The 21,346-nt window shown below is 50.8% G+C and overlaps 2 protein-coding genes across 7 annotated transcripts; one reads left to right on the top strand and one right to left on the bottom strand.

Annotated features, from left to right (window-relative positions):
• Nucleotides 1-94: 94 nt before the first annotated feature.
• On the bottom strand, nucleotides 95-5,039 carry Pimreg (PICALM interacting mitotic regulator). 2 transcript variants are annotated; one of them, XM_006531976.3, is made up of 6 exons: nucleotides 4,933-5,039; nucleotides 4,130-4,450; nucleotides 2,209-2,486; nucleotides 1,693-1,788; nucleotides 1,074-1,127; nucleotides 95-376 (listed from the first exon to the last, which is right to left on the bottom strand). In XM_006531976.3, the coding sequence occupies exons 2-5, from the start codon at nucleotides 4,415-4,417 to the stop codon at nucleotides 1,094-1,096; spliced, it is 696 nt and encodes a 231-aa protein (XP_006532039.1). In that variant the 5' UTR covers nucleotides 4,418-4,450; nucleotides 4,933-5,039; the 3' UTR covers nucleotides 95-376; nucleotides 1,074-1,093. The 2 variants fall into 2 exon arrangements, with proteins under 2 accessions (XP_006532039.1, NP_653109.2); NM_144526.3 differs by having other exon boundaries at nucleotides 97-780; nucleotides 4,933-4,965.
• On the top strand, nucleotides 5,007-18,750 carry Aipl1 (aryl hydrocarbon receptor-interacting protein-like 1). 5 transcript variants are annotated; one of them, XM_030245477.1, is made up of 7 exons: nucleotides 5,007-5,299; nucleotides 10,008-10,104; nucleotides 10,676-10,855; nucleotides 15,862-16,050; nucleotides 16,865-17,041; nucleotides 17,119-17,260; nucleotides 18,011-18,750. In XM_030245477.1, the coding sequence occupies exons 2-7, from the start codon at nucleotides 10,009-10,011 to the stop codon at nucleotides 18,211-18,213; spliced, it is 987 nt and encodes a 328-aa protein (XP_030101337.1). In that variant the 5' UTR covers nucleotides 5,007-5,299; nucleotide 10,008; the 3' UTR covers nucleotides 18,214-18,750. The 5 variants fall into 5 exon arrangements, with proteins under 5 accessions (XP_030101337.1, XP_030101336.1, XP_006532062.1 ...); XM_030245476.1 differs by having other exon boundaries at nucleotides 5,007-5,601; XM_006531999.4 differs by lacking the exon at nucleotides 5,007-5,299 and adding an exon at nucleotides 8,572-9,803 and having other exon boundaries at nucleotides 17,125-17,260.
• Nucleotides 18,751-21,346: the final 2,596 nt, after the last annotated feature.

Genomic DNA, 21,346 nt, shown 5'->3' with positions numbered 1-21,346 from the left:
GAAGGACGGAGTGGAGGGGATGGGGGTATGCACTCCAGACCTACGGTGTCAGTGTGGGGTCAGGGTATGTGCAGATAGATATCTAAAAACATGCCAAGCATGGAAAGCGAGCTTTTATTACGAAAAACAATGTGACCTACAAATGACACACTGGTATCTTTTTAATAGAATGACATAGCAGATGTCTTAAATAATTTACAAAGAGAAGAAACTGCTTTCGAACAGCATTCCCCTCCAGGCACGCTAGTGCCCCTACATGGAGAAGATAAGTAGGCTCCGTGAGCTGAGGCTTGCAGTCTGCAAATACCTCCTCTCTTCCTGTGGGGTCCTGGGGGTGGGAAGCAGCAGTGAAAGTGGGTCCTCCGGAATCTCTGCCCTGGGAATACAGGGGGAGGGTTTGTGGGATGACTCCTGCAGGTCCTTGGTCCTAGTTTCCAGACTCAGAACTATCTAGCATCTTCTGGTACATTCCTAATATGGATGGACAACTATGAAGCTGGAGAGCCAGATGGGTGTGCCCGAGTCCAGGAGTCCCCTGGGGGAACATGGGCAGTTCCCATCACCTCTTCAAGGTCTTCCTAAATAACTCTCAGGCTGTGGCCAGTGGTTACCAGTGGGCCCAGATATGGCTGAAGTAGAAGGGTTCTGGACCCTATGTTAGTCAAATCCTTGTTAGCAGTGGCCTGGGGATGCTGATAAACCCAATGCTGTCTCCAGGAAGTTCATGGGTTGGGCAGCATGGACATCCTGGTGGCTTGGTGGTTGGACAGAGCCGGCTTCCTGTAAGACAGAGGTTCCACTGTGCGTCTCTATATTCTCAAGGCAGGAGATATAGGATACTATAGGTCCCTTCTCCCAATTGAGAGGCTGAGAGTTGACTTTCAGTCCTCTGAAATCACAGGGTGTTGATGTAATCAGCTTTGGCTGAGGGAAGTGGACAACTCTGTACCAACCTACCCTGTGGTTTTCTTACTCCATTCATTTCTTTACACTCCTGCAAGTGTGCGTGCAAACTTACATGTGGGAAAAGGAGAAGGAGGAGGAAGAGACTGAGAAAGACGCAGGGTCATTACCTGTAGGATGCTTGCTGTCCTCATTCACGGATAAGGGAGACGGTCATGTCACCACTAAGGACAGAGAAGGGGGAAGGATTGCTGACCCAGGATGCTTTATGTCCTAAGGCACATTCTATGTTCTGAAAGCACAGACTAGACAAGATGGGAACCTGTAGGAATGGTGGGAACATGGCCACTGGGGACATACGGCCCAAAAACTCTTTGTGGGAAAACAGTTTCTAAGTTTGGACAGATTCAGAGTCATAGCTCTGACCCCAGATTGGAGTCCTGAACAGACAGACCAGGGACTCCAGAGCAACCATGTTGCTTTTGCCAAGTTATGGGTAGACAGGGTATAGAGGAGCCATGAAAGGTGTTGGAGGAAGGGGAGGTCTCTCAGGAAGCAGGTACCCAGCCACATGTGAGGTTCAAGGTGACTGGAGAAGGTGGGAATCTATAACCTGGATGATTCCTAGTGCATCCTTTACCATCATCCCAGGAGGCAGATGCACAGATGGACAAGGACTTGGTCTTGGTCATGTGGCAGGTTGGTATTAGAACCAGCACCTTCTCTAGAAATACAGTATGGCTCAAGGAGCCCATGGCCATTTTACCCTGACCCCAAGATGCAGCTCACCTCTCTTCAGCCTTGATGGCTCTGTCCAGCCTTTGAGACAGCTTCTGAAGATGCTGGATTCCGGCTCCCACAGGCTCTAGGTCACTGTCAGACTCACTGAACACAAGGAGATGTCTCAGCAGGGATTAGAAAGAGCCCTGAGCAGGGCCCAGGTGACCCTGGGGGACTGGGAAAGCCCCACTAGAGCCTCCCTTTGGGGTGTGACATGCAAGCCTGAGAGGCCAAGCAATGGGCAGTTATTTTATAGCTCGGTGAGGGCTGCTGCTGGTCTTGCACCTGGGCCTCGGTCTTCCAGATGTCTCCCATCTAGGAGGGAGTGATACTCATCTCCTATTCCTTTTACAGCTAAGCAAACTGAGGCTCAGAGATTTTTTTTCCCCCTCAGGTCCTCACCAGCTTTGGGGCAGACCTGGGCCAGAACTAGGATGTGACAGATCAGGGCATTCTCGTCCCAGGTGACTGAGGAGACTCGTGGGACAGAAGGGGAGGTCCTCCTGGGCTCAGACGACTACTTGCCTGGGAGAGCAGAGAGGTTCTGTGGAGGAACAGGGGCTCCGGAGGGCAGACTCCCTCCTTAGCCGCTGACGGCGATGGGCATGCGGACCCATCTGGCCAGAGAGGCGAAGATGTCCCCCGACTCTAGCATCCCGGTTGGCCCTGCATAGCCGAGTGTTCTTCTGGCTCAGACTGGGTGGTGGTGACCCTCTGTCTTTCTGGGCTCCTCGCTTCCTTCTCACTTTCACCTGTGTCTCCATCAGCCACTTGGTGCCACTCTGACAGGACTCCTGGATCCTCTGTGATGGGTTCATGTGAGAAGGTTGGCACAGATAGGACCAAGGTGGGCTACCAGGCTCTAGCCATTCTTCCAGCCCAGGGCTGGCCCCACAAACACAGTCTGCTGTTACTAAGCAGCAGCAACAGTAAGCCAAGAGCAACAGCATGACTCCCCATGAGATGGTACTCTCCTCCAAGACCTTCCTGAGATCCAGTGTGGTAACTCAGCAGGTAGCAGCAAGACCACTCTACATCTGAGCCCCCAGGCAGAGACTAACTCAGAGAGTGAGGGAGGCTCAGTTTTCTGGATGCCAGCTCTGGATCCTACCTTAGTCCTATTCTTTCTCTTCCCTCCTCCATCTCAGTCTAACATACTTCAATGACAGGTCTGCTCATAACACTTAATTGCTCTGAGCCCTTCCATGGCTCCCAATAATCTACAGGGCTGAGTCCCAACCCTTGGATCTTCAACATGTGGCTGGGTCAAACAGCCTTGCTAGATTGTCTTTGCCTTGGCAAACCAGAACCCAGAAGTTGGAGCAAGGCCCGAGATAAGTTTTCATGAGTTGGGTGACCTTAGACAAACTGTCACATTTCATTGTTCTGAGCTATAGCGATGTTGAAAGCAATCTTAGGGCTCTTCCAAGTCAGAGCTAGACTTTGGCAAGGAGACCTCTCTGTGGAGTCGTCAGAGGCCTCTGCTCTCTCCCTACACCATCAGAATGCCAGCAAGATGCCAGGGGCCATTCCCCCTTCTCTTCTTAGAGGTCTGCTCATTCTCATAGCTTCTGTCCTGTCCAGGGGACACCTGCCCACATCTCCAGCTCCAGGTTTAAAGACCTAGGTGGGGTCAACATGATATCGTAACAGGTACATCTTCTTGCCACCAAACCAGGCAACTCGTGTGATCTCCAGAACCCACACGGTGGAGGGAGACCTTATTCCTTCTCTGACCTCCAGACAAGTACCACTGCATAAGCGCTCCTCCCATAGATAAATATTAAAACATTAAAAGAAGATATCTGCTCGAAGGCTCTTGGACACACCACACACAAACACCACCCCTCAAATCTGCCTTCTGAACCGCTCAGGAAGTTGCACCCTTTCTGCAAGCCCCGCTCCTCTGCCTTTTTCTACCAAATAGTTGACAGCTAAGGTGTAAGAGTGTGACTGGGAGACTTTAAATGGGGGTCAGCACACAGGATCACCTCTCTCACTATACTGACTGCTTAGCTTCACACTGGGGACTCTTCTCTTCAGCATCCACGCTGGACTCACTCACAGCATCCCACTGGCCCTGTGCCTACATACACCTCCCCTTTCCTGAGTGATCTTGGAAGAGTCACCTATTCTAGGAAGTCTTTATCCACTAAGCTTGAGACTGGTATCTCTTTATAGATAGCCATTTCCTGCAATTTTCTATCACAGGACATGGCAGGTCACCTTGCATGGGGAACACCAATTTCTTCCATGACTTTATTCACCTACTGATTTGTTGGGAAACTATTATGTGCCAGAATGACCGGGGTTCTGGGAAAATGGCAAGAACCTAATCAAACCCCAAGACCCCATGGAGTCTATATTCCTGGGGTCTCCCTGAGGATAGGGACAGTCAACACCAAGGACGCTTCTGTAAACAGACGGCTGGTGGTGTCATTGTTACCTGGGACATGGCACCCAAGGCGCTTTTGGCTGAGCGAGCTGCAGCCTGAAGACCTTGCTGCTCTGGCTCTGGACTTTCCAGGCGTTTCCAGGAGGGGCCGTTACCGAGGTTCAGGCTGACCGCTCTCAGAGGCAGCCTCCTTTGGAATTGTCTGCACAGGGAGCCCAAGGGACCGGTCTCCGGATGACCCCCAGCAGACCGGGTCACCTCCTTCTTCTCTAGCTGTTCCTCCTTTAGGAGTGATCGTCTGCGCACAGAGGTCCTCATGCCCTGCCACTGAGACGCCATGTGCTTGGTCCAGTTTCCGCTGCCCGCTAGATCCTGGGGAGGTCAAAAGGTCATCAAAGTACTCCCTGACCCCATTCCAAGGCTCCAGGGACCTTGGGAACTGGGAAAGAGATGAAGTGGAACCTCGCGGGGTAGGCCTGTTGGGCAATTGTGGATGCCAGAAAGATGACCAATGGCATCATGGTCAGCAGCTGCCTCCGTTGCAAGGCGGCAATTTGTCCGTCTTTCCATCCTAGCCTATTCCCCATAGGCTAAGTGGAGTGGCACACAGGTCACGGAGCCTCGGCGCTTACGCAGGGCACCAGCAGTATGCTGTTTTCACAAATTTTCCTCTCCGGAGCAGATTTAGCAATCCAGCCAAGGCCTCGGATCCGATGGGGCGTTTGCAACTCCTAGACATTCCCTTTGTCTTGTGGGTCCTATCCAGAGCTCCTGACCCGTTCCCCATTCAGAGCTCCCCGTGAGACCGTCCCCCACCCCCCTCCTTAAGCCCCTCGGTAACCCCGCATGCTCACCTCCCTGCTCGATACCCGGACCCGAAGATCAACACCCTCTCCTAGCCCACCGCAGCCGATTTGAAACTCCGCGCGGCCCCGCCCCGCCCCGGCGCTTGCAGCCCATTGGCCCTATCAGCCATCCACCACCGCCGCCCCGGATTTCGATTGGTCTTTTTCTCTCGTGACTGTAAATCCTGCTTTGGGATTGGCCTGGCCACGCCCATACATCGTTCGTAGACCCCCCACCTGGCTCGCCGCAGAGGGGTCCAGGTCGCCACCGGATCACTGTTACCGACCAGCCCGCCTCCCTACATCCCGGCTGCTTGGTCCCAGGCGACCGCGCCTAGTCCATCGTTCTCCCAAGCTCTCTTCTTCAAGCATGCAGGTCAGGGTGCAGGATGCTGCGGGGGTTCAGGTCACCGCCACCCAGGGCACGCGCCCCTTTCAGTCCTTCACCCCGCCTAACTTCTCTCCCACGATAAGTAGTTTTGTCAAAGCGATAGGCTGGGACTGCCGAGCTTTGCGATCCCTGGGAAGTTTTGTTTCAAATTCCCCGCGTAATTCTCTTCCTTCCTGCGAGATGGCCCTGCCCCTGTCTGTTCCTCAAACAAACACCCTGCTGGCGGCGCCCAAGAAAGCACATCTCAGAGGAGGGGACAGACTGTAGATCACCCTCTCCACAGTTAGGTCAGTTCCTCTGCCGGGTCTTGCTCTACGCATCTTTCAATCTTTCTTTCCTGTAGTCTGCCAGCAAGCTAAAAAAACAAAACAAGAAACAAAGACGACGACGACAAACAACAGCAACCCAGGCTGGGTCACTTTCTCCCATGCTTTCATTTTTATGGTTTTGACTTTTTTTAAAAAAAATATTTTTATTTTTAATTATATGTCTCTGTGCATGTAAATGCCTGTGGGGTGGCGTGGTGGCGACACAGAAGAGGAAGTCAGACCCTCTGGAGCTGGAGTTAGAGGTGGTTGGTTCTAACTGGCCACACTCAGCCTCCCCAAGATTGAAATCAAGGGGCCTGGCGTGCCACCACAATGGGGCCTTCTTATCGGTCCTCAAAAAAGAATTTCTCTTCTCCCTCCTCTCTCCTTTCCTCAGCCTGGAGTGAGACTCCTAGAGACTCTTCAGGCCTCTTCCTGGTGTCAGGATTGTCTGACCCTCTCCTGACCTCAGTGTTTACCTCCCAACCCCCTATAATAATAATGGTTGATTTGTGTGTAGCACTTGCAAACACTCCCTTTCTATCAGCAAGCCCAGTTTATCCCCAGTGCTCTGCAGCTCTGTGAGGTAGCTGGGGTGTGGAGAGACTGGCCGTACACTTCACTCACTAACTGTAGCAGGGTGAAGGACCCAAAGGCCATGCATGCAGGGACGTTGTCTGTGTGACCAGGGTTGACCCCCTCACTGTTGCTCCTCAGACCCCACCCTTTTCCAGCTGGGGTCTCTCCCTTGACTCCTGAAGCCAGCACTCTTCTGGGTCCTGTCACCTCCTGCTGGCTGCATAAAGCCAACAGAGCCAAGACACTGGTTCCCTGCTCCCCCAAAGTCTCTCTAATCTCACCAAGGGGAACTTGTGACTTATTAAACTCTGTGCTTTCTTCCTTCTTACACCCATGGGTCTCAAGTTCAGCATGTGTAGAGAGACAAGTATTTCCAGACCAAATCTCCAATAATCAATCAGAGAACTGTACCGTTATCTAAACGTGAGACCTTGACAATGAGCTGGCTAGGCAGAGGATATGTTTGTAGGCATTTATCTTTGTGACTGTGTGTTTGTGTTTTGTTTTTTGCACAGGACATATCATGTTTAAGACCACTCTTTGAAAGAAACCACACACACATACACACACACACACACACACACACACACACACACACACACACACACAAACACTCCCCTCTCTCTCTCTCTGTCTCTCTCTCTGTCTCTCTCTCTCTGTCTCTGTCTCTCTCTCTGTCTGTCTCTCTCTGTCTCTGTCTGTCTCTCTCTGTCTCTGTCTTTCTCTCTCTGTCTGTCTCTCTCTGTCTCTCTGTCTCTCTCTGTCTCTCTCTCACACACACACACAACCCCAAACAAATCTCCCTGAACTACTGTGACTGTTTGATGTGCTCAGAGAAACTCTATTGCTGTCACCTTGGGTGACAGTGGATATAGGCTGAGGTTCGAGAGCCTATGAGCTCTCTTTTGCTTGATGATTTTGTCCCCCAGCCCCTCTCTCCTCCATGGGATTGTTTACCAGGAATCAGAAATGCGTGCTTCTCAACCTGCTTGTGTTAGGCCACTTGTGTTTGTGATCACAATCAGGAGATACTTGCAGTGAATCAGAGGGAGGAGGAGAGTGCTTTCTATGAAGACGGAATTCAAAGTGTGGGTATGACTCAATGAAGACGAAACACTAGGAAATGATTCTCTCCCTCCCTCTCTCTCTCTCTCTCTCTCTCTCTCTCTCTCTCTCTCTCTCTCTTTGTTTTTTCAGCGCTTTCCCGCACTCAGTTCCCCCAGCACCTGCCACAGCGCCTGGAGTGTCAAGGCATCCATAATAAGGGCTTATAATTTCTGAGCCCTTAACCACTCGTCAGACACTCAGCTAAGAGCATCCACATTCTTGCTCCTCCGTTCTCACTGTAGGTCTAGGGAGTCGGATCTATTTTTAACCTCATTACTGATGACGACACTGGAGATTCAGACAGGCGGAGATCCTGGGTCTCTGACTCTGAGCCCCGTGTTCCTCTCTTTGGGTCACACATCCTTGCTAAGCATCTAGAGCGTGTGTGCATGCATGGCATGTCTGTAGAGAGACTTCTGAATGCTTGCAGCCCTCTACCCTTTTGCCACTTGGAGCTGTAACTGGCGGACCAGGTTAATGAAGGGAAGTCTCCATGGCAACGAAAGAAGGCAGAAGAAGTATTTTCTTCTGAATGGGAAGCTGCTCCCTTCAGCCATGCATAGAGAGTGGCTGGAGGGGGGCTCCACGCAGGTGTAGCTCTTTGATGGGGGCCAGGTGCAGGGTCTCCTCAGATGGAGGACAATAAAGCAAGAAACCCAAGTGAGGCTCAGCTCTGCCTTTTCCTCTGCGGAGGAGGAAGGGATAGAAGAGGGGTGTCCCAGCAGCCCCCTCTCCCCTGGCTTCTGCTTCTGCCTCAAAGCTTTCACTAGTTCCCCTCATCCACACCCAGCAGTTACTATGTGCAGAGTGCCATGGGTTCGAAGAGCCAGGGACTATGGGAAGTACACGGGGCACTGGGACTTTAGCTGGGTTGGAGGTTGGTTTTCCCAAATATGTGGCATTCTACCTGAGGCACTGGGTGCGGGGTGATGTCAGGAACATTGCCACATTCCAGGACTGACTAGAGTAAGGCTAAGAGAAACAGCATACGTAGGGTGGAGACCAGGACCAGAGACTTGAAGGTTAGGACAGGAGCTTAGAACAGATCTGAAGAGAGTGGGAAGTCATCTGGATTTGAAGAGAGGAACAGGTGACTGGAAATGTTTTCCAATGAGGCCTTGGAAACCTTTGAAGCTATGGTCTAAATAGACAGTGGACCAGTGTCCCCCACCCCCACCCCACCCCCCTTAGCAGTGAAGCCTGACCTCTGGAATCCCTTTGCTGTGTGCTATGACTCCCTGCAAAGTAAGATATGGAAACAGTAACCAAGGGTGAAGCATCCAGATGGGGCATGAAAGTCCTTTTCTGCCATTGTGCATCTAATCAGGAGAGAGAAATGTTCCAAAGAGAAACTGCATTATAAGGAGTCATTATACAGCAACTCACAGAGCACGCATCAGGTCGGGAGAATACAGCAGGGATCTCAGAGTCAGTACCTGACCCTGGTGTATGTGGCATGGCAGGCACTGTTTTCCCTGATGGTCCATTCTTCCTCAGTAACATGCTCCTTTAAGCTACTGTGTGGCTGGGGAGAGATGGAAGAGGAAAAAAGTGTCTACACCTCTCTAAGGCTGGGATGGAAACAGACCCGAGTGGGGCTGCTGGCACTCAGGGAGAGCTTTCTACAAAGCCAGGTTGCATCCTGTTTCTGACTGGTTAGCCTAGGTTTGTGGCCCTTTAAGGCAAGGACTTCTCATGGAAATCAAGACTTTTGAGGGTGCTGGATATCCCCAGGATTCTGGCCTTCCTGGAGAAGGGAAACGCCCAAGGCCATGAAGCCATTAATGTAGGAAGCTCTGGTTGGCTATTAGCCAGCTATAATGTCCCCTCATGGCAAGGTCTGTTACCTCTCTGTCAATGCCCAAAAGGGACTGTGGTGGTGGTGGTGTGATCAGAATCCTTCATTTATCTTAAGGCTCTGGGAAAGAAGCATGAAAATTTAAGCTGGCCACAAGGTGGCGCCAAACACCAAGCCGACACATTACGTTTTCTCCTCTAGTTCCCCAAGGGGGTTCAGTGGGCTCCACATAAGCTCTGCTTGTTTCTCTGAACCCAGGACAAAGGCCTTCTAAAGGACTGGGGAGAGCCCGACTCCTCAGCCAGATCTTAGAGTGGAGACAGAAGCTTGACACTAGGAATTTATCAATTTCCCCCAGAACTGGGGTAACTCTCTTAGTCACCCCAAAGTTAGAAACCTTCTCCCAGACCCCAGGAGGAGAGGAGCAGGGGAAAGTGGAGATGTTAAGGGTCAGAGACTGGGACAATGTCCGCACTACAGGTACAGGAAGGCAATGGTGGCTTTGGGCCTCCCTCCTTTTCCCCTCGGATGGCCCCAGCTGTCTACTGCTGCCTGCTTTCTTCTCTCCTTCCCCACAGAAACATCTGTGGACCTTTTTTTTTGAGGTGGCACAAAGGAAAACCTTGATGTAGTCACTATGGGTGTCAGACCGGGGATCTGCATCTGCTGAGAGATCCTGAGGAATGTGGACGGTGGGGTCTGTAGTGCCTAGACTACCTTCCTTCTGCCTTTCTTCCTTCTTCCCTCCCTGTCGGGGAATCCCCTGGGTGATGTCAGCTGCTGTCCTCCCCTCTGGTGGGATTATCTAGGCTTGCACAGGCCTCTTCCCAGGTATCAGCCAGATTGTTCCCTGCTTTGGTAGGATTATCTAGGCCTGAACAAACCTCTCCCCTACCTGCAGCATGGACGTCTCTCTACTCCTCAATGTGGAGGGTGTCAAGAAGACCATTCTGCATGGGGGGACGGGAGAGCTCCCCAGCTTCATCACTGGCTCTCGAGTGAGTATCTACGCCCAGATAGGACCCCGTGGTTCTTTTCTCTGTTTCAGTTGGGCCCAGGGCATTGCAGGTATCCCTTCCTACTGCAGCCAGGCAGGACCTTGCTGGACTTGCCTTTCCATTACCCAGGCTCCCTTGCTTTGGAGTTTATAGACAGGTCTTTTTGGTAGTTTTCAGGGTAGCTTTAGCTAAGAGGAGAGGTTAAGGAAAATTTCCAGAGCTCCAAATGTCAAGTTAGTAGGAAGGAACCTCAGGAGATATGGCGTTTGTCCTCTTGTGTTTGATGGGTCTCTCAGGGGTGGAGGAACACACTCCTGGACATTGGAGCTTATTGGAGAAGGAATTCCTGGCGCTTGGCTGTGAGAGATAGGCATAGGGTTTGCTGGAAAGGAATGGGTTTCTTGTAGGGACTTGTAGGTATTTCTTGAGGGGAGCTGAGGCATCTTATCTTGTGAGATGTGGGTGAACTGACCCCCAAGAACAGCCTCAGTAGCCTGCAGTGGTTGGGTGACACGGCTGCTGGAACTGGGGGAGATATGTCTACACCAAAGCCCTCTGTTCTGGGGACCAGGTGACCTTTCATTTCCGCACAATGAAGTGTGATGACGAGCGCACGGTGATCGATGACAGCAAGCAGGTGGGCCAGCCCATGAGCATCATCATCGGCAACATGTTCAAGCTGGAGGTGTGGGAGACGCTGCTGACCTCCATGCGGCTGGGCGAGGTGGCTGAGTTCTGGTGCGACACCATTGTAAGTAGTCTCGTGGCTCCCTCTGCACTCTGTTCCCTCACGCGCTTCCCAGAGCTGTCAGGGTTCAGGAAAGTTAGGGTAAAACAAGACACTGCAGGTGAAGACACCTCCATCCCTATTCTCTGCCATTACAAACATGGCACCCAGCCCTTCAGATAAAGCAGGCCTTAAAGTGACGTGGAGTATGTGGTTGGCGCAGGGGCTGTGGGAACATGTGGCCTCACATGGTAGGAGAGGGCCCCCCTTTCCTTTTTGCTCAGCATCGTAGATCCTGGAGACTCAAGCCACCGAGCACATCCTTCCCCTCCCCCATTCCTCCCAACTCTATGACTCAATTCATATTTATATCACATATGAAACATCTTTACAACTTCTTGTTTTGTGCTTGGGAGGGATAGGTATTTCTTAGAGAAACTGTCAAATATGCAAAAGTCAAGGAAAAAAACAAGTTGTGAGTTCCTGCCACCTATCAATGCATAATCCCCCCCCCTTGTATCCACCTCTGTCCAGGGAACTTTCTTCAGTATCCCACGTGGTATGGGCACATTTCAGACATCGTGCCAGCTCATGTAGACACACTAGAATTTGAAACTCTAAAAATACAAGACATACACACACACACACACACACACACACACACACACACACCACAGCATCATTGTTACATCTTCAGAAGACCCAAACAATCCCTTCATGTTCTCTAATTGCCTGTCACAGTTAGGATTCTCTGACCATATAATTTATTCCATTTTAAAAGTTTTTATTTTTAAGTACGGGTATACATGTGTGTATCTATGAGCATCCGTTTACAGGAGTGCAGGTACCCAAAGAGTGCGGTAAGAGGGGGTTGGGTCCACTGGAGCTGGAGTTGCAGGCGGCCGTGAGCAGCGTGGCATAGGTTCCCGGAAGTGAACTCTACTGCTCTGAAAGAACAACAAATGCTCTTAACGGCTGATCCATCCCTCCAGCTCTCTCATTTGTTCTTTATAAACAAGTGACATTTCTGTGTTCAGGCAGGACCCAAATAGGGTCAATGGGTTAGGCTTTGGCAGTGTAGCCCTGTGTCTCCTTTCTCTCTGGGGTCTCCTGCCTCTTCTGGGTCATGTTGGGCACTGAGTTAGCAGTCCTGGAGAGATGCACACACATTTGGATTCAGCTGGTTGCTTCAGAATGTAATTGTCTGACATATTCCTTTATTTCCTCTATTTTTGAAAAATGGGCTTTTAGCCTCAAGGGCTTGAAAAGATTCTAGCTTTCTTTCCTCTCTCCTTCTCACTGTCCCCCCGCCCCCGTCTTTTCCCCCTCCCCCCGTTATTTTTGGGCCAAGTTTCATGTAACCCAGGCTGGCCTCAGACTTCTGGTGTAGCTGAGGATGACCTTGAAGTTCTGACCCTCCTGCCCAGTTTCAAGGGTTACAGGTACGCACCGCTACCCTTGGTTTATTTAGAGAGCAAACCCAGGGACCTGCGCATGCTGGGCCAGTGCTCGACCAATGGAGTCCCACCCCCAGCCTCTGTTTAAAGTCACAGATAGCTCTGTTAACTTCTCACAGAGGGCCCCACTGTGCCTGCCTATCTCAAGATTGAGATTGATGGGTGAGTTCAGGTGTTGACAAGCTGAGCTGTCTATCACAAAGCTCCCCCTGGATTTTCACAGTGGATGGTAGATAGATACTCTTTATTTCATGGGGAGCTAATGACCTTTTTGAAAGAGCAGTGTGTAGAGAGAGAGACTGCATTTGAGATGTGTTCTATTAGTGTGGAGTGACCTGGGAGGTCCTTTCTCCTCTTGCCACACTCTCTCCTTATCTGTAAGTGAATGAAGACATACCCGGGGCTATTTTGGGAACCACAGAATATGATATAAATGAGCAGAGGTCACAGTATTTATAAGGTGATTAAATAGTAGAAGTTATTATTTTGAGCTAGAATGCTGAAGAGCCACACTTTCATTTTATTGAGGAGCCTTGCTGTGGGTAAGATTCTGAGAGAGGAAGTAACCTGCTGTGGTTCAAACAAGTTGAGGGGCAGGATCGAAATGGGGTCCTTAGCCTTCCTGTTGGATACATGCATCTTTCAATAAGGCCAGACTGCAGTGCCAACCAATAGGAGTGCAGTGTAACACATTACACCTGGGTGTTCCTCAGTACACCAGAGCCCAGCGTCTTTTCTTTGCAACAGTATCTGTGTCATAATTTTTATCCCAATGTCCTTTAAATTGAAAAAAAAAGTGTGTGTCTGTCAGTTCAGGACTTCATCCAGTTGGCTTATTCTGTGATAGGTTAGTTTAGAATTGTTTCTCAGAGGCACCTGACCTTGTGAGACCCCTGTGTACCGACTTCAGGCTTTCTGTTCTACAGGGCCTTGTCACCAGCAAGAATAGCCAACCCCCAATTATGCTCCCCGGGGTGCATATTTGATAATGTGGTAGGCTGCAAGAACAGAATGCTGTCAATAGGATCTTGACTAGTTGACAGACTTGCTGTTTGCAAAGTCCTGAGCTGCTGCTCCCTCCAGGAGTTGTCCTGTGACTCTGTGGTCTTTTGGCTTCTTCAGCAGTTACGTGATGTACCTCTCATAGTGGGCAAGCTTTAGACATAGTGACTGTTGGTTTTCCCAATGCTCATGGCTTTCACGAATGTGCACTTGAGTCACTTGTCCACATATACAGCCATACTTTATCTATACATCCATCCACCCCACCCTCATCTGCCCAGGTGTGATTTTATTTATCCTTTTAGTCAACCAGTGTACAGTTAAAATCCAGACTTTCATCACTAAACCTCCCCCACCTCCATCCATCCATCCATCTATCCAAAGTTCTTCTACCCAGGTCTCAATTTAATCAGTGTCCATTTACAATCAAGATAGGTTTTTGTTTTTGTCTGTGTGTCTGTATATGTATGGTCAGAGGTCATGACCAATCTCAGAAGGTCAGCCTCACCTTCCACTGAGTACACCAACTGGTCTGTGAGCTTCCAGGGACTCTTCTGTCTGCTTTCCATCTGCCCGTAGGACCGCCAGCATTACAGATGCACTTCCTATCACACCTGCTTTATGTGGACTCCGGGGATCTGAACTTAGGTCCTCACACCTGTGCAACAGGCACTTTCCCTGACGTACCATCTCCCTGGCACCCATAATCCAATTTTTCGCCACTAGATCTCTACCTTATTCTGTTTCCTCTTATCTCCCTATGATCTCTTCTTCCTCCACCCTCCTCTATTCCTTACATTATCAAGCAATTCCTGGGCACCCACTGGGCCTATTCTGTGTTAGGAGTGATACAGGTGGTCTCCAATCCTGGAGGAACTGAATTGTGGGGGAGCAGACCCTTAGCTTGTTAGAGAGCAAGGCAACCAGGGCATGGCATAGAGAACAAGGGCAGAGCACTTTGGGGTCACAAAAAGCAGAAAGCTAACTGCTTTAGAGTCTTTGGGGGAACTTCTTCAAGTAGGTGACATAGAGTTGGGTCTTAAAGAATACCTAGGAGTTCACATAGTGTGCTGACTAGTTCTATGTCAACTTGACACAAGCCAGAGTCATTTTGGAGGAGGGTTCTCAATTGAGGAAATGCTTCCACTAGATTGGCCTGTCTGGGCATTTTCATGATTGTTAATTGTTTTGGGATGACTTAGACCATTGTGGGTGGTGCCACCCCTGGGCTGGGAGTGGCAGGATATTGGGTTCTGGACTCCAATACAGCTCTGCGCTCACTTGTTTTTAAATGCTGCCAACCAATTTAAAAAGCAGACCTTTAAACTCAATGCACTGTTTGTGGGCAAGTGATTGATATGCACAGGTGGAACCAAGCTGAAAATCAGTGGATGTGGCCTGAGACGCTGTAGGTGGCATCTTCCAGTGCAGACAGGGCCTGCACTTGGCCTGCACCAGGCTCTGGCCACAGAGCAAAGAGGAAACCATAGTTCTGGGCTCCCTGATTGCCTGAGTCCTCAGATATCCAGAGCCCATGAGTGACAGCTGCTGTGCCTATAACCTGTCGCTTGGAAGGAGGGCTCTAGGATCCCTCTCTTTCTCAAAGTTGCTGCTAGGAGACTAAAGACCTGCCTTGTCCCCAACCTGTCCTTGTCTCTCAGGATTCTATCCTGTTCCTGATGTCATTTTATAACCCCGGTCATGGGATTGGGCACTGGGCTTTCCAGGTTGACAGGCGTCTAGCAGAATTTAGCCTTTGTCTGAGGTCCTGCTCAAATGGCACCCGTGGATCTCTCCTGGAAGCAAGTTGGTGGGAGCTCGGTGCTCCCTCCCTTACCCTAGCCTTAATCCTCAGGCACCTGCCATCTGGCCTTGCCTCTCAGAAGTCAGCCCAGGACATCTGGGCTAATCCAGACCAGTTGGGGTGGGGAAGGTGACCTTCAACTCTCAGCTTCTGTCTTTCCTAACAGGAGCAAGGAACTAGAGTCACTTTGTAGGGTCCTGAACTGGGCAATTTCACCTCTGTGGAGATGGGCTCTGAGGCTCAACTGGAAAGTTGAGGCTTAGCATGGAGTAGACTGGAGCAGACCAGACATACACTTGCACTGTCACATTTGATGGCTGTCTCAGTCTAGGACCCTGGTCCCTCCCACTGCTGCATGCTGAGAGCCTTGGGCTTGTGAGGCTCAAGGGTTTCTTGGGGGAAGAAATGCATTATACTAACCACAAGGCTCTAACGAGTCAATACGTGGTTAAAATCACAGCTTGGGGAGACAGGCCTGAATCTTGTCTGTGTCATGCCTAGTTGTGCGGCCTTGAGAAAGTTGCTTAACCTCTCTAGGCTCTTGTTCCATATCTGCAGCACAGGGATATCCACAGTAGGTCCTTTGATGGGTGGTGACAAGGACAAGAGGTGCAGACAGATATAAAGCAGATGGTGGGACACTGAGAAATATGGTTATTCTGGGGGTATCCTGGAACATCAGCGCTCTGTGGTGAGGGGTGTGGCATGGACTGGGTGTGGCCTGGTAGGCTCTGACAGCTGAGACATCCCCCTCCATATCTCTACAGCACACAGGGGTCTACCCTATGTTGTCCCGCAGTCTGCGGCAGGTGGCTGAGGGCAAGGACCCCACAAGCTGGCATGTGCACACGTGCGGGTTGGCCAACATGTTTGCATACCACACGCTGGGCTACGAGGACCTGGATGAGCTGCAGAAAGAGCCACAGCCTCTTGTCTTCCTGATTGAACTGTTGCAGGTGGGAGCCAGGTGTGGGAGGGGCTGGCCCAGGTCAGGAGGGATGCTGCAGACCCCCTATCCCATGCCCACTTCACATGTTTCTATAGAAAATAAGAGGCTAGTCAGGGACCCCAGCAAAACTGAAAGTTGCAAAAACAGCCCCTCCCACCACTAGGAAAAGGCTCATTTGGAACCAATGTTTGAAAACGCATTTAATTTCATTTTTGAAGGATTTTTATTCGATTGGTCATCTGCTTCCATTTCTGCAAGATTTAGAGTTGCGGCCTCTTCCTTGGTCCCTGTGATTTGTGAGTCTGGCACAATAAGAGATCCTTCATGGATCTAGGAGAACCAGGCTGAAGGTCAAGGCCAGGTCAGGACTCAGCTCATGAGCAAGGTCGAGGCTCAACCTGAGGGCTGTATGGGGAAGTAAAAAAGAACAGTTGTGTCTTTACACTGAGCAAGAGCATCCCTTCCAAGATGCTTTCTGTAGAGACTGCATGTTTGTGTTATTATGATGATAAATTCCCACCAGATGGCAATAAAAGTGCCTTGTGCTAACACAGTGAGTACTCATGACAGTTTTCCAACTATTGAAAGCAAACTTTCCTAAAGAAAGGAGCATTTTCATAATCTGCCCAAAAGCACTGGCTTGCTTAGGGCAGGGCTGGGCTTTGCTGCTTCTTTGCTCTGTCCTCAAGGTCTTAACCAGCAAGCCTTGTTCTGGTGTGGTGCCTCACTGTGGGACACAGGAAACCCTTTCAGAAGGACACTGGGGGGGGGGGGTCATCTTGTCTGGTCTTCGCCTGGCTAACCTGTAGCTCCTGGGCTAGGTGGAGGCCCCAAATGAGTACCAGAGGGAGACGTGGAACCTGAATAATGAAGAGAGGATGCAGGCGGTACCTCTTCTTCATGGAGAAGGCAACAGGCTCTACAAGCTGGGACGCTATGATCAGGCCGCCACCAAGTACCAGGAGGCCATTGTGTGCCTGAGGAACCTTCAGACCAAGGTGTGAGGCTACCTCTGGCTGGGTGGGCTGGGGGACAGAGCCTTTAGCAGCAGGTGGCTGAGCTGCTCCTCCCGCAGGAGAAGCCCTGGGAGGTTGAGTGGCTGAAGCTGGAGAAGATGATCAACACCCTGATCCTCAACTACTGCCAGTGCCTGCTGAAGAAGGAGGAGTACTACGAGGTGTTGGAGCACACCAGCGACATTCTACGACACCACCCAGGTGCAGCCCTGGCAGGGGTGAGGGGGTAGGAGTGAGGGTGGGGGAGCGGGATGGGGGTTAGAGAGACAGGGCAGCCAGGCCCCAGGCACCTTGGGAGCCCTTAGTAGACCTTCCCCACCCCATGAGGCATGGAAGCTTGTCTTCATCCAGGGGGTTCCCACAAGCCTACAACTGCATTGTATGTGCATCTGGGTGGGTGATATTTTATGGAGGGAGGTGTCTGCTTCTGACTGAGGCCGGCGATCTAGTCCAGGCTCACTCGGAACTGGTGATCCTCCTGCCTCACAGCCTCCAGTGCCATTACACCAGGCTTTAGGGAGGTGGTTTTAAAATCGTATGTATTTTATGTTTTTCAAGTGTGCATATGGCTGTGTAGTTCCATGAGCCATTTGGGAGGAGCAGCCAGGCTTTGAAAGGAGGCCAGCAATCCAGGGAAAAATATGAAGTCGACACTTTTCAGCAGGTCTCTGGCAGTATTTGAGAAGGTGCTTGGCTAACGCTAAGAACAATTAACAGCACACACCGGCTCCAAGCACCTCCACCCTTAAAGCACTGAGCCTCAGTCACCCAGACTGGTCAGGTGTGAGGACAGGGTCTGATGGTGACAAAGCTTGCGTCCTCGGTGGGAACAACAGTGGAGTTCTGAAAGTGAAATTGGTCACAGGATTTGGGAAGAAACGGAGGCTGGGTGGCCGAATGCCGGGGCTTTCTGGGACTTGCTGGGTGGGTGCTGTACACTTCTCCACGCAGGGATCGTGAAGGCCTACTATATGCGCGCACGTGCTCACGCAGAGGTGTGGAACGCTGAGGAGGCCAAGGCGGACCTGGAGAAAGTGCTGGAGTTGGAGCCATCCATGCGCAAGGCGGTGCTCAGGGAACTGCGGCTGCTGGAGAGCCGCCTGGCGGACAAACAGGAGGAGGAGCGGCAGCGCTGCCGGAGCATGCTGGGCTAGGCTGGGCTGGATTCCACTGAGTTAGACTGGGTTAGGTTGGGTGGGAGCTGCGGGTTGAAGCCCTGGGGCGAGGGCTGGGGCTATGGACTGGGTATCGGTAGGCACGCTGCTCCTCTTGCTGCAGGGTACCCCAGGGGAGGTGTTCTTGGCTACCAGGAGGCTACCAGTGACTTCTCTGCATTCTCACAGCCCGTGGGCTACCCGTGCAGCAAGCATAGATTGGGCATCCCTGGTTCAATTAACCAGGTCTTTGATGTCACTTTTAAGCGCATATCCGTATTAAATCACATTAAGACTAATGTCTTAGGGCTGGGGATATAGCTCAGTGGTAGAGAGCTTGTTTAGCAAACCTGGAGCCCTGGGGTTGATTTCTGACACAAATAAATAGATGCACACATAAATAAATGCATTTTGTGAGATCAAAGTCATAGATGCCCATGGAAAATCAAAGCCCCTCCCCCAAACCTCAAATTAACAAAGGGCACAGGACAACTACCATTCCTTAGCTCAGTTGTAATAAACAAACTTTTAAAAAAAGATTTATTTGATTTTATTTGTGTGTGTATTCGTGTCTGTGTGTCTGCCATATGTGTACAGGTACCCAAGGAGGCCAGGGGAGGACTTGTGATGGTATAAACCTAGAATTACAGGTGGTTGTGAGCTGCCCTACCTGAGCGTTGGGAACCAAACTCAGGTCCTCTGGAAGAGCAGCAAGTGCTCACAGCGGCAGAACCTTCTCTCCAGTGCCAACTTAAAAGTATTTTTTACTTAGCACCCACAACCATAATGATGTTTTCAAACAAAATTAGCTTTTCTTTCTTTTTTTTTTTTCTTTTTCCTTTTTTTGGTAATTCTCCCCCTACTCTTTCCACCATGCCTATTTATATTTTTCTGATAGTTTCTCTCTCTCTCTCTCTCTCTCTCTGTCTGTCTGTCTGTCTGTCTCCACACAAGTCTCTATCACAGCCACTTGTATCATGTACCAGTGTTGCTTACAAATGGGGTTCCACTCTTTCCTGGGCTTGGGTATCTGTATTTTGGGGTTTCTGATTCTCTTGGCCCCTTTTTGTCACTTCATCGATAGAACCTCTCTGAATGTCATTGACCTTGGTGACTCTGGGGACTCCTGCCAGCCATCGCTGTGCGCCTCTCTCCCTGAGGGCGGGATGTACTTCCCTTCCACCACGCTGGTGGTTAACATCCACTCTGAGCTCTGCAAACAAATGAGGTCTGTGCTCTGTGCTCAGGATGACTGGAACCTCTGAAAAATCAATAAACAACATTTACATGATTGTGGCTGTGCGGGTGTGTTCCCCGCTGGCAGGCTTTGATTGCAGTTTTCCCAATTCTTCGATCCCCTGATCCCCGGGCCATCATAATGAGGATGCTCCTGGCATCTAGGTCTCAGTGTCAGCCTTCCGAGCCCAGGAGAAAAGGTCGGGCTCTTAAAAATTGACTTGGGTCTGAGTCTTGTAGATGACCCATGTCTAGGGTGAGCAGGAGGCAGGAGAGGACAGAGGAAGGGACCTGCAGGAGCACATGAGGGAGTATCGTGAGGCCATTGAGCCCTGAACTGTGGAGTGGGAGGGAGGACAGAAGACCTTTACCACCTCCTCCAGCAGTGCTGCCCCAGGAGAAGCCTGGATGGTCCACACCACCAAGTACCTGCATGGCAGCTCTGAAGTGGCTAAGGGGCCTAGAAAGGAGCATTACTGAAGGGCCAGGAGTGATGGCCTCAGACTTCCCCTTTCCTCTTCTCCTCTCGCACCTTAGGGCTGGGGAATCAAGAACGAGCTGTATCTTACCTATAGTAACTATGGTTACATGATTTTCTGGGGTGCATAAAGAAATGTCTATTCACCCCAAATAGAGATAATACTGGCAGACTAAAAGAGGATTCTGCTTTGTAGACCAAAGCGAGCATTCTGAGGTTACTTAGATAGCAAGGGGCACTCAAAGGCAGCTTCTCTATGGGGAAGTCCCCTGGGCATCTATACCACTGAAGAGTCTCACTCCATTCAATTGTTTACCTCAGGGAAGGGAGGGGCCCTTGATCTCCTGAAGTCTGTGAGTCCCTCTCCACCCAAGATGCTAACAATTCCAATCTTGTGAAGGTCTCTTGGGAGTGAGTGACCACAGTTCAGATTCAAGATGGCAGTGGTCCCATCCAACCTGGAGACAGCTCTCTCTCTCTCTCACACACACACACACACACACACACACAAACACACACACATCACTAGATCCTTCCCATGCAAAGCTGCTAAATCCTGGCATCATCACCATATCATGACAGTCATGAGGAGCCTGGTTAGTGTCCAGTCTTACTTTGTTGAAAGCAGACATCTAGACTCTCCCTCCCAGGGCCTTGCCTGGGTTTGTAGCTGGAGGCCCCATGTTGAACCTTGATCCACTGGTCTGTGAGTGGTGGCATCAGACTGTCTGTCTGGGAGGCCATTTGGAGCTCTCCCTCCCCCTCCCACCTCTTCCCTGAAGGCAAGCACTCAGGCTTACTTCCCATGCTCTGAGTCTGCGCAGCTCTTGGCCTAATTTCGACCGCTCTGTTCCTTCTGCTGTTCTCATTAGTGAGAGACTGTGACGAGCAAGGAATCTCACCTTCCCTCTCACCACCAATAAAAATATCATCTGAGGATCAGCCTGAGTGCTTGTGTTTCCTCAGCCATGTCAAGGCTGTCGGCTCCCACCTGCAGGGTAGAGGTGGCGCGTGCTGCGTGCGTGCGTGCGTGCGTGCGTGCGTGTGTGTGTGTGTGTGAGTGTGTGTGAGTGACTGATATGTCTCCCCCAGTGAGAACCATGGGCACCCCTTGAAAAATTCATAACCATGCTGCCTGGTGAAAGTTAGTAGTCCAGCCTGCTGCTGGGCAGGAAAGGGAGACACAGTGTCTATCTGGCTGGGGTCATGACTACAGGCCTTCTAGCCCCTTCTGGTGTAGCCAATGAGGCATCCAGACCCTAGGTAGGGAAGGCAGAGGTTTGTTTTTGTCTTTCAAGACAGGGTTTCTCTGTATAGCCTTAGCTGTCCTGGAACTCACTCTGTAGACCAGGCTGGCCTAGAACTCAGGGGCTTGTCTCTGCTCTCTTGCCTGCTGGAATTAAAGGTTGTACACCATCA

Source organism: Mus musculus, chromosome 11, assembly GCF_000001635.26.
Source record: "Mus musculus strain C57BL/6J chromosome 11, GRCm38.p6 C57BL/6J".
Taxonomy (NCBI): Eukaryota; Metazoa; Chordata; class Mammalia; order Rodentia; family Muridae; genus Mus; species Mus musculus.
The sequence above is the reverse complement of the archived record's forward strand: the minus strand, read 5'-3'. Positions and strand labels throughout refer to the sequence as shown.